The 14,530-nt window shown below is 45.8% G+C and overlaps 1 protein-coding gene across 4 annotated transcripts in view; it reads right to left on the minus strand.

The window, feature by feature from the left end:
• Nucleotides 1-14,530, minus strand: part of Clpb (caseinolytic mitochondrial matrix peptidase chaperone subunit B) — a 118,199-nt gene that overhangs the window by 46,462 nt on the left and 57,207 nt on the right. For all 4 annotated transcript variants that reach the window (XM_040757716.1, XM_005074025.4, XM_040757725.1 and 1 more), the window contains one exon: nucleotides 14,112-14,240. In XM_040757716.1, coding sequence (XP_040613650.1) covers nucleotides 14,112-14,240 — 129 coding nt within the window. The remainder of the gene's footprint in view (nucleotides 1-14,111; nucleotides 14,241-14,530) is intronic.

Here is a 14,530-nt window from a genome sequence, read left to right on the forward strand (position 1 = left end):
AGGGAGCTCCTTGCCGGGCTGGGTTATGACTCAAAAGATGCTTTTCCCTAATGAGTTCTGAGGACTTTACCAAGGCTGTCCTAGAGCTGAAGCTGCAGGAGAAGCCAGATTTGTGACACCAAGTAAAGGACAAATTAAAAATGATACCTTCTTCTAGCTTCCCTGGGTAGCTGCACATACATTGGACACACTTATCCAGACAAATAAAAATAAATCTTTGAGAGAGAGAGAGAGAGAGAGAGAGAGAGAGAGAGGTATTGTGTACATCTATGATCCCAGCATTTAGAAGGTTGAAGCAGGTAGATTACTATGAGTCTGAAACTAATCTGGGCTTCAAAGTGAGTACCAGGCCAACCAGGACAGCATGGCAAAACTGTCCTAAAAAACAAACAAACAAACACAAACAAACACCAAAAACAACAAAGAGGAAAAGCAAAGACCAAAATTTTGTCCTACAGAAAAAAATGGTCAAGATGTGACAGATAATTTCCTTTTTCTCCTCTCTCTCTCTGTCTCTCTCTCTCTCTGTCTCTGTCTCTCTCTGTCTCTCTCTCTGTCTCTGTCTCTCTCTCTCTGTCTCTGTCTCTCTGTCTCTGTCTCTCTCTCTCTGTCTCTCTCTGTCTCTCTCCTACCCCGCAACAGAAACCTGTTAACAGGAAGTATAAGAAGTGTCCTCAGGCCTTCTTCCTCCTTCCTGTCTGTAGGTAGCAGCCATCTCCTATGTGGAGTCATGGCTGCTCTATGACCTCTGGTGAAGTCCAAGAACTTTAAAAAACAAACAAACAAACAAAACCCAAAGAAATTCATCTGGCACTAGTTAGATGTCTCTCACTGGGGATGAGCCTTGAGGTTTCAAAAAGCCCAAGCCCGTCCTAGCGAGCTCACTGCCTTGTGCTCAGATAGAGACGTGAGCTCTCAGCTGCTGCTCCAGTTCCACACCTGGGTGTCTGCTGCCATGCTCCTCAGCATGACAGTCACAGATTCTAACCTTCTGCAATGGTGAGCCCCAGATTAGGCATTTTCTTTTATAAGATGCCATTAGAGTCACCAAGCACCACGCTGAAGGGAGAGATGGCTCCCAGGCATGTGCTATTTATTTTTGTTTAAGTAAAACCACAAACCCTGCAAAAATGAGGAGGAAGAAAAGAAGCTCAGTACTACTAGCTTTTAGTCTCTAAGACCAAGGTGAGCACAGGATGAGCCTGAATTGTCTTGCTAATGCTAAAAGAATAAAACGCTAAAAGAATAAAAAGAAACATGGTGGTGCATACTTTTAATCCCAGCACTAGGGAGGCAGAGGTAGGAGGATCTTAATTCAAGGGCAGCCTGGTCTACACAGTGAGTCCCAGGACAGTCAAAGATCTGTAGAGAGACCCCATTCCCCCACCCCTGAAACAAAACAAATAAACAAAAAAACCAAACCAAACAAACAACAAAAGAAAGAGTGAAAGAAAGAAAAAATAAAGAGAAAGAGACAGAGGAATGCTACTCTGGTAAAAATTAGAGATAATTTTAGCACTAATATAATTAAAGACAGTAATGAATTATAAACATTAAAACAGTATGTATTTGTGAGTACACTCTGAAAATATATAGATGTACGGGGGGGGGGGGGGAGGATTTGCATACCACAGAAGGCCATATGTTAACTGGTCACTATAGGTAAGTGATGGGGTTAGAAAATAGGGAAAACATCTCGAAAGTTTTGGATACAGACTGGTTCTATCAAGAAGTTCAGGGGGGGGACATCTGAGGAACTAGGGTATTTGCTTGGGATTAAAAGTGTCTGCACTGATTAACTTCAAGGAGGAAAAAGAAGAAATACAACAGAGACACTGGACAATACTTTGGTTGGAGCTAGGGTGGGAGTGAAACTTTTATCACTGAAAACTCTTTTGAAGTTTGTGGTATATGCAAATAGTAACTGTTTAAAAACAAGAATAAAAACAAAGCATGCATAAAATATCTGAGAGTGCTCTAGGCAGAGTATGCCCACAAAGATGTTCCCAAGTCCTGTGAGCCTGTGACTATGTCATGGGGACAAGAATGGGCACGAAGGCTGCAGACACGAGTAAGGTTGCTTATCAGTTGGCTCTGAGATACCGTGTGTTACCCAGGTAGGCCCAACAAAGCACAGGGTCTTTACAAAGGGAGGAAGAAGGGGAAAGAATGTCAGGGTGAAGAAACTCAACTGGTCATTGCTATTTGAGACGGATGGACTCCAAAGCATGGGGTGAAGGTCTCTGTAAACTGGACAGGGTGAGATAACAGGCTCTCTGCCGGAGTCTCCAAACAGGAAGGCATCTCTAAAGATGTTTCAGACGTATCCCCTCAGCTCCATGGTAACACACTCATGCTGATTTCTCCCACCCTGCTAACTGCTAACAACAGCCACAGGGAGCATCACAGGAAAAGTTACAAGGCCTGCCCTGAGGAGGACCAGAGATGTGGCAGGGGCACCTCTTTCCCACTATGTATCCTCCTTTGATATCCTCTTTTACTAAAGTGCTGCATGAAACTTTATATTGTACCGTTTTAAAAGTAAACACTATCACGGTCAAACACGCACACATGACAAAATTATTTTGACTACAAATTTATCCTGGTTGTTTCATCCCAAAGGCCTTTTGCACTCGAGTCTCCTTAGCAGTCCAGTGGGTGGCATTGGCTATGATCTCTGCAGAGCACGCAGTTCAGGGCTTGTTTGTTTCCACTTCATAGAGTCACTTTGTCCTTTCCCTTTGTCAGCTTGTGTGTGCCTTGGGCCTGCAGTTTTACCTCCTTGTCCCCAATTATCATGAAGGAAGACAAGAGATGGGCCTATATATCCTGTTATTCCCTATATTGCCTGCGCCCATTTATAAATTAATTTAAGCCGGGAGGTGGTGGCGCACGCCTTTAATCCCAGCACTCAGGGAGACAGAGACAGGAGGATCTCTGTGAGTTCGAGATCAGCCTGGTCTACAAGAGCTAGTTCCAGGACAGCCTCCAAAGCCACAGATAAGCCCTGTCTCAGAAAAAAAAAAAAAAAGAAAAGAAAAATAGTTTAGTCAATAAATATTTATTGTCATGTGCTAAGAACAGGTAAGATGCTGGAAACATAAGCAACCGTGTCCATACTCTGCCTTCTGAGAATGCGGTTCAATGGGAAGGAGATATTGCAATTCTGAATAAGGGTGGTGAAGAAATTAAACAGAAGGCTTGAAGAGCACACCGAGAAGCCTAAAACAGAGATTGTGGCGGTCACTTGCAGAAAAAGTTAATAGTTGCTGACTAAATATGAAAATTTAGATTTGCATGCACTTGGGTAATGGAAGGTTAGGGCATCACAAGCTAACTTATTTTAGGATGGGTAAACTGATGCTATGTGAAAGGGAAGGACTCAGGTCAGATAGGGTCAGTGTCAGAATGATGTACTTGCTAGACTCCAATGCCCAGTCAGCCCTTCCTGCCCCACAGGGATTCATTACTAAAGGAGGGCCCCTGAAGGGTTTCTTAGCAGCAAGCTCCCTTCTGTTATAATGAAAAGAATTCATTTTCAACTTGCAGGTCAGAAAGGAGCATGTGGCTCACACTCACAGAGAACATCCTTGCTGGGCTCTTTCCAGGACATGGCGAGGCTCTGTCCAGAGGAAAGAGCACAGGCATGTGAGAATCAAACCCCTTTTGGGGAGGGAATCTTGGTTCTGGCTCATCTCCAGTCTGCCCTTTTGCTGACATTCTATAGGATCTGACCTTCAATTTGATACCCTCCCTTCCTAAAGCAGGATCTTTCCTTTCCAGGCTAAGACACATGCCCTAGAGGGGTATGAAGAAGCTGGCAAAGCGAAGCTGGCTTGGGGAGCTGTTTCCAGGTACAGTTCAGGTGAATGACATGGAATGACCTGCCTAGTCAATGCTGACCTCTCCTTCACCCAGGGGAGCCCTGGCTTCCAGCTGCTACAGTTGGCGGTGATGAGCTCATGCCGGATGCCAGCCAGGCTCATCTGAGGACTGCTTGGAGCCCATTAAAGCCTTGATGAAATGCGGGTGCCTGGATGGCAGATGGTTCTGGAAAGCATGGTGACCAGACTCTGTCTCCAGCTCAGCACTCATTAATGCCACAGGCCCTGGGGTCCAGAAGTACCTCAACCTGGGGATGAGCTGACTGAGTGCTGAGGGCAGGACTTAGGTTCATGGAGGTCCTACATTACACCTGATCCAAGATGTGGGCAGCAATGACAATACCATAGAACAGTGGTTCTCAACCTGTGGGTTGTGACCCCCTTTGTGGTCACATACCAGATATCCTGAATATCATATATTTATGTTATGACTCATAACAGTAGCAAAATTATAGTTACAGAGTAGCAATGAAATAATTTTATGGTTGGGGGTCACCACAACATGAGGAACTGTATTAAAGGGTCACAGCATTAGCAAGGTTGGGAACAACTGCCGTCAAACATCACTACTTTCCACTGTCCCTAGATCCATGATTGTTGATCCCTAAGGGTGACTAATGGCCATCTCCCTCCACAGGGCTGTCTCAAGCTAGATGATGGGCTAGTAACTTTATTTCAGATCTCAGCACACATGGATTTGCTCAGAAGACCTCCCTCGGTCCCCTGGACTAGATTAGGTTTCCATTATTCTCTCATAGTACCACCTACTCTTCTGTAATAGTACTTACAGTATTAGCTAATAATTTAATAATTATTTGTCTAATGTTTTGTTTCTGACAGACTTTAAGCTTTGCAAGGTGTGGGGTATGTAATAAATATTTGCTAAGATAATAAGATGAAATCAAGGAAAACACCATTAAGAGTAACAGAATGTTTACAGTTAAATTTTAACAGCATTCTTTAAAAATTTTTATTTATGTGTGTCTGTGTCAGAAGAGGATGATGGATGCCCTTGAGCTGGAGTTACAGGTAGTTATGAGCATCCCAGACTGGGTGTGGGAATGAGCTCAGGTCTTCTGCAAGAGCAGCAAGTGCTCTTAGGCGGCGAGCCATTTCTCCAGCCTCTCAATAGCACCCTTGAAAAGGAACTGACTTACATTACTGATGGTTCATCTCATCTGCCATGCTAGCTAAGGAGCTGATTCCAGTTCTCTTGGCTTTCTGACTTGCTTCCAAGCAACCAGTCACCCATCTAAGCCAGTATTGTTCAGTTTGGAAGGGCATGGAGGATTTTTTCTGTTTTAACAGCTTTATTGAAATATAATTTATATGCTATAAAGTTTGCTCATCCAAAGTATACAATTTAATGCTTTTTAGCATACAGACAGTACCATACTACCATCATCATAATCTACTTTAAGATATTTTCATGCAAACCTTGTGCCCATTAGCAATCTCTCCCCACTACTTCCCCTAGACAACTGTTAGCACAAAGGTTTTGTATCTGTGCCAAGGAAAAGAAGAAAGTTTTTTGTTACCAATATGATCTCTTCATTTTATAGATGAAAAAGTGATGCCAGAGAGGTGCTGTGATTACAAAGAAGAGACAGTGGCAGAGCTGGGAGGGGGGCACAGTGCCTGATGCCTGTAGCCTCTGAGCCCTCTGCCATGCAGCATTATTATGTGTGTCCTGAACCATCTACTTGAGGGCAGAGGCTATCTTATCTTTTGCTCATCTGTCTCCCCTCTCTGCCCAGAGGCCCAGTACAGCAGTGATGCTTAATGTGGGGCCTATGAACTACTTGTTCTCTACAAGACATTTTCATAGTGACTTTCAGAGTCGTTTTACGTCTATGGAAACTAATAACAAAAATATGGGCATGTAGTTGGTATTTCTTTTGAAAACATCTTTTTTTTCCTAATAATTCATTTTGATTGCATTTAAGAAAGTATTATTGTTCCTCAGCAAAATTTTGGCTAAAATCTTGTGTAGAAGACAGTGGTTTGTGGTAAACAGATTAAAATAGAGACCAATCTTTTGTAGATAGTGTGACATGCACTGCCTTAGTGCAAGAGCTTCCTCCTCCTCTCTGAGTCCCTCACTAAGCTCCTTTTCTTGGGCTTACATCAGTGGGGTCCTTGGTGCTTGGGGCTCTATAGATGTATTACCCACGGACAATGTGAGCCTTAGCCATCCCCAAGAAAATGACCACCTCCAGTCTTCCTGTTCAAAGCTACCCATCCAACTGAGTGCCCTGTTAGCCATCTTGACCGGGAGCCATGAGGTTCTTTGTCAGTAATTATGAGTTGCCTTCCCTATACTCACTGTGGACTGTCGGTCTAGGAGGGGAAAGAGAGACAAGGTCTCTGAGGCCACAGGACTCCATGTGCTGGCAGGAAGGAGACATAATAATAATACAAACAGATTTGCAGGTGCCAAATGAAGTGCCATGGGGAGGGCAACATAGGGTAACAGGATAAAGTGGCATTGGAGCAGCTTTTACTAGGGTAGATTGGGAGGTCCCTGGGAAGGGACATTTGAATTAAGACCTGAACGATGGGGTGGCCATCCTTTGGAGAGATGGGAAGGGCCACAATTTGTATGAGAGACAATGAGGGCTAGTGATTCTGTAGAATGCTGACATTGAGGGAGAGTAGTGATAGAGGCTGCAGAGGTCTAGGTGACAAAGGGACTTCTAAGACTCTGAGAAGGTGTCTGCCTTTGTTGTTGCTTCAATGCAACAACATGAAATGGGGTCAAAGATTTTATTTTGTTTTTTTAAGTAGGAAACTTTTTGTTGTTGTTATTTGTTTGTTTTGGGGGCTATTCCAGACAGGGTTTTCTCTGTGTAGCTCTGGCTGTCCTGGAACTTGCTCTGTGGATCAGGCTGCCCTCGAATCACATCTGCCTGCCTCTGCCTCCTGAATGCTGGGATTAAAGGTGTGCACGCGCCACCATTGCCTGTCTGAGGCATGATATATTTAAGGAAAATTCCTTTGGCTGTGACTTGGTGGGAGGGTTGAGGACAGGAGTAAACTGTGGGTCAGGACAGGTGACGGGGCCAGGCACAATCGACAGTACTTACTAAAGTACTGTCCATGGAGTGGAGGAGAGGAGTTCAAGGGTGACTTAGGTTCTGGACCTGAAAACCAAGGTGATGATGGTACTATTTAAGCCATGTTTAACACTGAGGGTAACAGCTGAAGGTCAGGAAACAGGAGAAGCAGAGGAAGCAGAATGATGGGCAGTGATCATTCCTTTGAGAATTTAGTCATCATGATATGCAAGAAATGAGGAGAGCTCTAGTGGTAGCTATGGGGCACATTTTCACACCAATGAAAATGTGCAAGAGAGGAAGGCATGAACGGGGGAGCTGAGTTCTTGAGATAGTGGGAAGAAAGAGGACCCAGAGCCCCTGAAGGGCTGGACTTAGGAACTGATCTCACTGCTGGAAGAGGGAAGGTATCTTTCTAGAAGAGGCCCAAGGCAGGCAGGCAGGTGGAAACGAAGGCAGCAGGAGGACGTTCCCTTCTGACTGCAGTCTATCTTCTTTGTGAAATATGAGATGAGAGCAGCTTGGGAGTTCATAAGGGAGGAGCTTAGAGATTTGAGGAGTGGAAAAAAAAAAGGCTAAGAGGCTGTCTTGGTCTAGAATGAAAGTGGTTTTACTCATGAAGTGAAGCGGAGGCGGCCCCCCCATCCCCCATGATGTGACATTTATGGTTATGTATGTGAGGTTAGTTTAGGCAATGCAGGAATCAGAGGAAAAAAGCAAATCACAGGAGGGTTCAGTGCAGTTTAAAATAGGGACCCTGGAAGTTCCTGCTTGTCCTCTTCCAGTCACTCCCAATGTCCTAGAGATTAGTTACTATGCTGACTTCTTACAACACTGACTCGTTTTGTCTGTTGTGAACTCTAAACACAGGTATACAGCTAAGGCACATGACCCATGTGTGTTGACAGAGTACAGGTCCATTCATTCCCACTGCTGTGAGAATTCCACAATTTGGTCACCTATTTCAGAAGCAGATAAACATTTTGGATACTTGCAAGAGGATCAGAAGAAGTTCAAGGTCATCCTCTGCTACACAAAAAATTCAGGCTAGCCCGGAACACATTAGGATCATGTCTCAAAACCAACCAAAGAACAACAACAAAAACACACAAAACCCATCATGTTTTTCCTCTACATTGTCATCGTTTGCCACTGCAGGGAAAGTTCAACTTCCTTAGCACAAACCTTCCTCAACGCTCTTGCTTTCCATTCTTGCCCTCTGACACCTGAGTCCTCACTCTTCTAAAATACCTGTATTCTATAGAAGAGTAGATCCTGCTTCATCTTCCATGCTTTGAACATATGCTCCCCTCTAGTTACCTCCTTTGCCTACCTGGGGACGGCGCATTCATCCTCCCCAGTAAACTCCATCTCCTGCACCAGGCTTTCCTTGCCCTATTAGATTCAGAAAGTTCTGATTTGGGATAGGGTCTCATCGTACAGTCTAGACTAACTTTGGATTCCATATATAGTCCTGCGGTCCTCACACTGGTGATTCTATTGCCTCAGGCCTCCAGGTGCTGTGATTACAGGTGTGTCTTACTACAACTCCCAACCCCCTTTAAAATTTTTTTTAGGCCAGGTCTCATATAGCCCAGGCAGGCCTCCAACTCTGTATCCTCCTGCCTCTGCTCCCTAAGTACTGGGATGAGCGATACTTCACAATATATAGCTTAATATGCAACATTCAGAGTCATTGTTAAATGTCTGGTTTCCTACTAAACTAAATGTTCCTTAATGGCAACACCTGGTCTGGATCATATTTATTGGCCTGGTGCCGAGGATGGGGCCTGTGACAGAAGAGGTGCTCAGCAAATGTGATGGCTAATTTTCACTGTCACCTTGATTAGGCCAAGAAGCCTCAGTTAACTGCGAAAGCATCCATAGATGTGCCTGTGAGCGAGTGTCCTGAGAGAATTAGCTAGGGGGAAGACCCATTCTGAATGTGGGTAATGCCGTCACATATACTGGGAGCCTGGTGGAAAAAAAGGTGGAGGGAGAAAGCCAACTAGCATAGTCTGTTGGGGAATATTATTTTAAGGTGTGTGGCTTCTGTTTTTGCTGCATTTGTTTAGCTCTGTGAAGCTGTGTTACTGTCCCTGTCTAAAGCGCCTGGTGATCCTAATAAAGGGCTGAACAGTCAATAGTGATGCAGGCGGGGGTGGCAGGCAGAGAGGATACATAGAGAAATGAGGACGAAGGAGCAAGACAGCAAGGAGAGGAGGAGGTCAGGAGCCAGCCACTCAGCCATCCAGCCACACAGCAATCCATGGAGTCAGACTAAGATTTACAAAGAGAACAGGAAAAGCCCAGAGGCAAAATGTAGATGGGTTAATTTAAGAAAAGCTGGGTAGAAACAAGCCAAGCTAAGACTGGGTGTTCATAACTCAGAAAAAGCCTCCATGTGTGATTTATTTGGGTGCTGGGAGGCATACCCCTCAAAAAGGCCTAAAATCAAAAAGAATAAAAGAGTAAAAAACATTTCATTCTACAGTAATCTCCCTCCCTTCTCTCCTGTCCTTCCTACATGCTTTGTCATACCTTCCCCACCATGATAGTCTAAAACCTCTGAAACCATGAGCAAAGTGAATCCCCTCCTTTAATATTTATACCAGGTATTTTGTCACAGCAATAAAAACCTTTACTACAGCAAATGCCTGATAAATGATGGAAGAGACTTGTCCAGAGGCTACCTAGAACACCAGGCCTGGAAGAGGTCCTTGAAATCAGCTTAGGTAGCTGCTCTATCTTATAGAGAGTGAAAAAGGGTTTGCACAAAGGGGAATTTGTAGGTGGCAGAACCAGAACTTCAGATCCTTCTCTGCACTGCTGGGTGTGAAGTTTCAACAAAGGGCAGACAGCCCCAGGCAAAGAAAGCTGATGATCAACATCTGCTGGTGTAGACAGATGGACAGACAGTGAAGTGGAACAAGAAACGGACACTGAGTTTTGGTCCTGATGATGGGCTAACAACAGGCTGCTACAGGGAGGATGGCGGCACTGGAAAGGCTCTTTGCCTCGGGCGGATTGTGGGAATTTAAGGACTCAGTGGATGCTGGCAAGTTAACACTGATAATTCAACAGGCAGTCAGAGAAGAGGTCCAAGAGGAGCCTTGAGAATGGGAAGGAAAGGCTGAGGGAGGCCTGGGGGAGGATGGGTTAGGTTTCAGAAGGGCCAAGCGTTTCTGAGTTTCAGGAGCACCAGTGAAGAAACAGGAAGAAGCAGTGGGAAGACAGAGAAAGGCGGCTCAGATGGGAGGCAGCAGGACACTAAGAATGGGTGGTTCGGGAAGCTATGCAGGCTTTTGGAGATCTGTTAACACATCCAACAATGTACTCAGTAGTGCACAGTGTGTAGCTAAAGAGGTGGAGATGAAAGGCTGGATATACTCGTGGTGTGCACTCTACCTTAGTTTAGTAAGTGATGCTGTACTTTAATTCCAGGGGCAGGGAAGATGGCCCGCGAACTGGTGAAAGAAGCCCATCAGCCTGAGAAGGCCTCGGGGGCACAAAGGGCAGAAGGAACTGCAGGAGTAGAGTTGGAAACACTGGATGGGTGCTGGAGGCTGGCAGGAAGAGCAGCTAAGTGTCAGGTTGACCAAAAAAAAAGATTTTATCACCTCTCCCAGGAGCAGCATTTACCTTGTACCATTTAGATGCCTCCAAGAAAAGTGAGTTTCTTACATACAATGAATGCCTCAGGGCTTTAGGGCTTACTTCTCTGAAGGAACTAAGTAAGAAAACAAACAAACCACCTTGATTAGAGGTATGCTTTAGGCAGACAGAGCTACCCACGGGAGCATATTCCTGAGAGGAAAGTGTTAATGCAGCTTAACAACCCTTGATGTACTAAGATAAGGCAGCTGCAGCCACCTCTCTTGAGCAGTCTGTGGTATGCTCTGGCACAACATAGAACAAGTTCATAGGAGGAAGTAGGTGGACAAGTAGGAAAGGCTTCCCAGGAGAGGGAGGTGTCTGAGTATTCAGGTGAGAAGTGAGGAAATACAACAGCACTCTAGGCAGTGTGAGGATGTTGAAGGCAGAGATAGAGTTAAGAGATACGGAGTTACAGCTGCCCAAACGCACAGTGTGATCTGTATCCAAGTCATAACAGTAACTGCTACAGAAAATAGCAAACATGTTTGTCTTTCAGTTTGCATCTGAGAATTCACACAGACACATAAAATCATTTACATACACGTCATGAAAGCAGAAGTGAAACTGAAGGAATGAGGCAATTAGTAGGACAGCAGGACAGAGAGAGAGAGACAGAGAGAGGCATGGGGGGCTATGATCAAAGCACATGATACATGAAATCTACTACTATATACAATGAATATACCCCAATAAAGATGAAAAGAAAAAGTAACTACTTGTCACACACATAGCCATCTACCACGAGCCTGCCAGAGACGTCACACCTATTATTCATCTCCACATACTCCTATGAAGGAGGTGTTATCGGACATAAAACAACCACGGTTGGGGGAGTTAGGATAGCCTGTTGGTTATTGGAAGCCAGGATCCCAACCCAGATTAGCTGATTCTGAAGCCTGTGGTGCCTTTTCTACTGCTCCATGCTGCCTCCTACAGGCTGGAAGGTGTCTACATCCTCAGCTTGATGCTGTTGCTGAGCCCCTTCATTAGCTCAGAGAGAAAGAAGGCTGCTCCCTCTACCCCTAACCACAGATCCAGGAACCTAAATCCCTGTAGACCTCGTGAGCAGCCGGTCTTTGTGCCTAGGCCTGCCTTGGGTCTTACAGAGAGAACCTCCCTCCGTGTTGCTACAGCAAAGCCGGTGGGCTGAGCGCTCCGATAAAGCTGACGGGCAAGAAGGCAGACCCTTTGGAAAAGGTCAGCAGAGGTCAAAGACTTTGGAAATGTTACAGACAACAGCCCCTAGGACAAGAGAGCAGGATACTGCCTCTTGGTTGGCTGGTCACACACACTGGTAGACTGAGGGAGGTCAAGAAGGGGAGAGGGGGCAGAAGTTGGCAGGCCTGCAGGCCCTGAGTGACAGCAACTTGTTCAGGTCTAGAAGGGAGAAACAAGTGGGCTAATAGTTTTGGCCCTTGAGGCTGGGAAACTGGGGCAGGGGTATAAACGATGACTCCTAAAAAGGCAGGTGGGGGCTCAGGGCATCCGTTCCAAGTCACCGGGCAGGAAAGCATGTCCTCAAAGGGCTAGCCTTGGCCTGGGGGCTGAGGGTGGAGGGAGCCTCATAAAAGGTCCTCGCCTCTTCATTTTAAAGGTGTTCGATCTGGAAGAGGAGCGTGGAGGGCTCCTTGTAGAGTGAACTCTGACTGTGTAGTGGCTGGGGAAGCAGGGATATGAACCAGGAGACAATGACTGGGCATATTGATTTTAAGGCATGGAAGAGAGAAGCCCTACAGTGCATGCTCTGATGCTTAGGGCCAAATGTCTCACCAGAGAGCTTTCTAAAGGACAAAGTCACTGGGAGCAGCAGTCCTGCCTCTAAAAGTATCAGCCACCCCAGGCACAGTTTCACACCGCAGAGCAGTTTTGCTAGTTACATTTACAGACCAAGGCATATTTTGGGCTGGCCCCTTGAAGGTTGAGAGTACAGGCTGACTATGAAACCAGTGTGCCTATGGTTGGTTGGAGGTGGCAAGGCTAGGTTCCTGGGAAGTGTCCCAAATCCAAGGACATGACATGGGCTGGAAAATGATTGGGATACTGGACCTGGAAGGCAAAGACTCTGGGACAGAATGAACTTCTGTGAAGGCTGATTGTGGAAAAAATTGGTTAGGTCGTAAACAACAGATGATTGGTAGAAGATACAGAGTGATCACAGTTCATTAAAAAGGTGTTCCCACCAGTCACTGTGAAGCAAAATGGAATTGATCCCAAAGAGGGATGGGATCCCTCGGCCCCTGACAGAACCCACCCAAGGGAATGCCTACCAATCTTGGAGAGAGTTCTTCTGTGAGGGAGGAAGACAATCATTTGAGTGATCCAGAGGGCTTTGAAGGAACTGCCTAGTTCTCTTAGTTCCCATGGAGTAGGATCTTTGACAAGGAGGACCCGAGGTTCCAGCCCCAAGGCTGGGCCCCTGGCCTTCAAAAACCAGCAGGAAATGAGTGAATAGATGTTCTTATGCCATCACATCACACAGGGACGTGGACGCTCCACATGCTGGCTCTACTCTTCCAGAAGCTGGATGGGGATAAGAGAAACTAAGAAGGAACTGGCCACCTGAAGATATCTGGCGGTGAACTCTACCAGACTTGGATAGGACCAGCTCAGCCGGAGTCTGGCACACTCTGTCTCTGTAATGAAACCGATACTTTTGAAAGGGAGGACATTCAGTGTTCAGCAAATAGTTTCAGAAAACTCACTATGTGCCAACAACTATGCTGGTCCTAGGGATACTTAATACATCAATATGGTCTGCACTCTCAAATGAGAAGCCTTCCACTTTGTTATTATTGCTAGTTTTGGAGCTAGGATCTCACTTCTAGAGCATAGGTTGGCCTGGAATTCACTATGAAGCCCAGGTTGCCCTCAAACTTAAAATCCCCCTGTCCCCAGCCACTTGAGTACAAGTATAAATGTGAACAGGACACCATGGCTCAAAGTAATAAAGAGGCCTAAGTGAGATTGCAGTGGGGCCGAGATCCAGGAGAACAACTCTGTGACATGGGTTAGTAGGGCTTGACACAATGTCCCTTGCTCCCCTGGTCCTCCTCTGGAGGTCACAGGAGAAAGAGAGGGGGCTTTAGGGAAAAGCCATCAATAAAGAAAACTCTGACATTGGGGCTGAAGAAACAGCTCAGCAATTAGGGGCACTTCCTGCTCTTCCAGAGGACCCAAGTTCAGTTCTCAGTACCCATGTTGCTTCTGTAATTTGAGCTCCAGGAAGACCCAATGCCTCTCACCTCCATGGACACCTGCACTCAAGCGCATATACCTACTCCTCCACATCATTAAAAGAATGTTTAAAAAAAACCTCACAGCTTATCACAGACAGGGTGGAGGACACCCCTCCCCCAACACACACACACACACACACCCCCACACACCCCCACCCCCAGAGGGAAAAATCACACATTGACAGTTACTCATGTCCACTCCCTTGGCTCAAGGAGAGTAGCAGGATGCTAAAAGTGTGGAGTACTCTCTCCCACCAGCCACAACCCACAGCTCTCACCTCCATCCAGAAGCTCCTTGACGATTCGGTAGTCGTCGGCCAGGACAGCATAGTGCAGGGCTGTGCAACCCTTGAAACTAGCACGGTTGTTTAGCCGGTTGTTGAAGTCATCCTCTCGAGTGACTAGGACTGAGGGATCAAAACAAAAACAAAACAAACCCTCCATTAGCAACAAATTAGTCTGTGCATGCTTACTTTTATCTTAGTGCTGGGACTAAAGCATGTATCACTTTTGGCTCTCTTTGACCTTTTTTTTTCCTTTTCCCTGAGACAGGGTCTCTCACTGTGTAGACCTGGCTGGCCTTGAACTCAGAGCTCCCACTGCTTCTGTTTCCCAAGAGTGCCACCATGCCCAGCTCTCTTTGGACTTTTAAGACAGTGTTACTATGTAGCTCAGGCTGGTCTTTAACTTGCAGTGA

The sequence above is a fragment of the Mesocricetus auratus genome, unplaced genomic scaffold (genome assembly GCF_017639785.1).
Source record: "Mesocricetus auratus isolate SY011 unplaced genomic scaffold, BCM_Maur_2.0 Super-Scaffold_4256, whole genome shotgun sequence".
NCBI classification, from domain to species: Eukaryota; Metazoa; Chordata; class Mammalia; order Rodentia; family Cricetidae; genus Mesocricetus; species Mesocricetus auratus.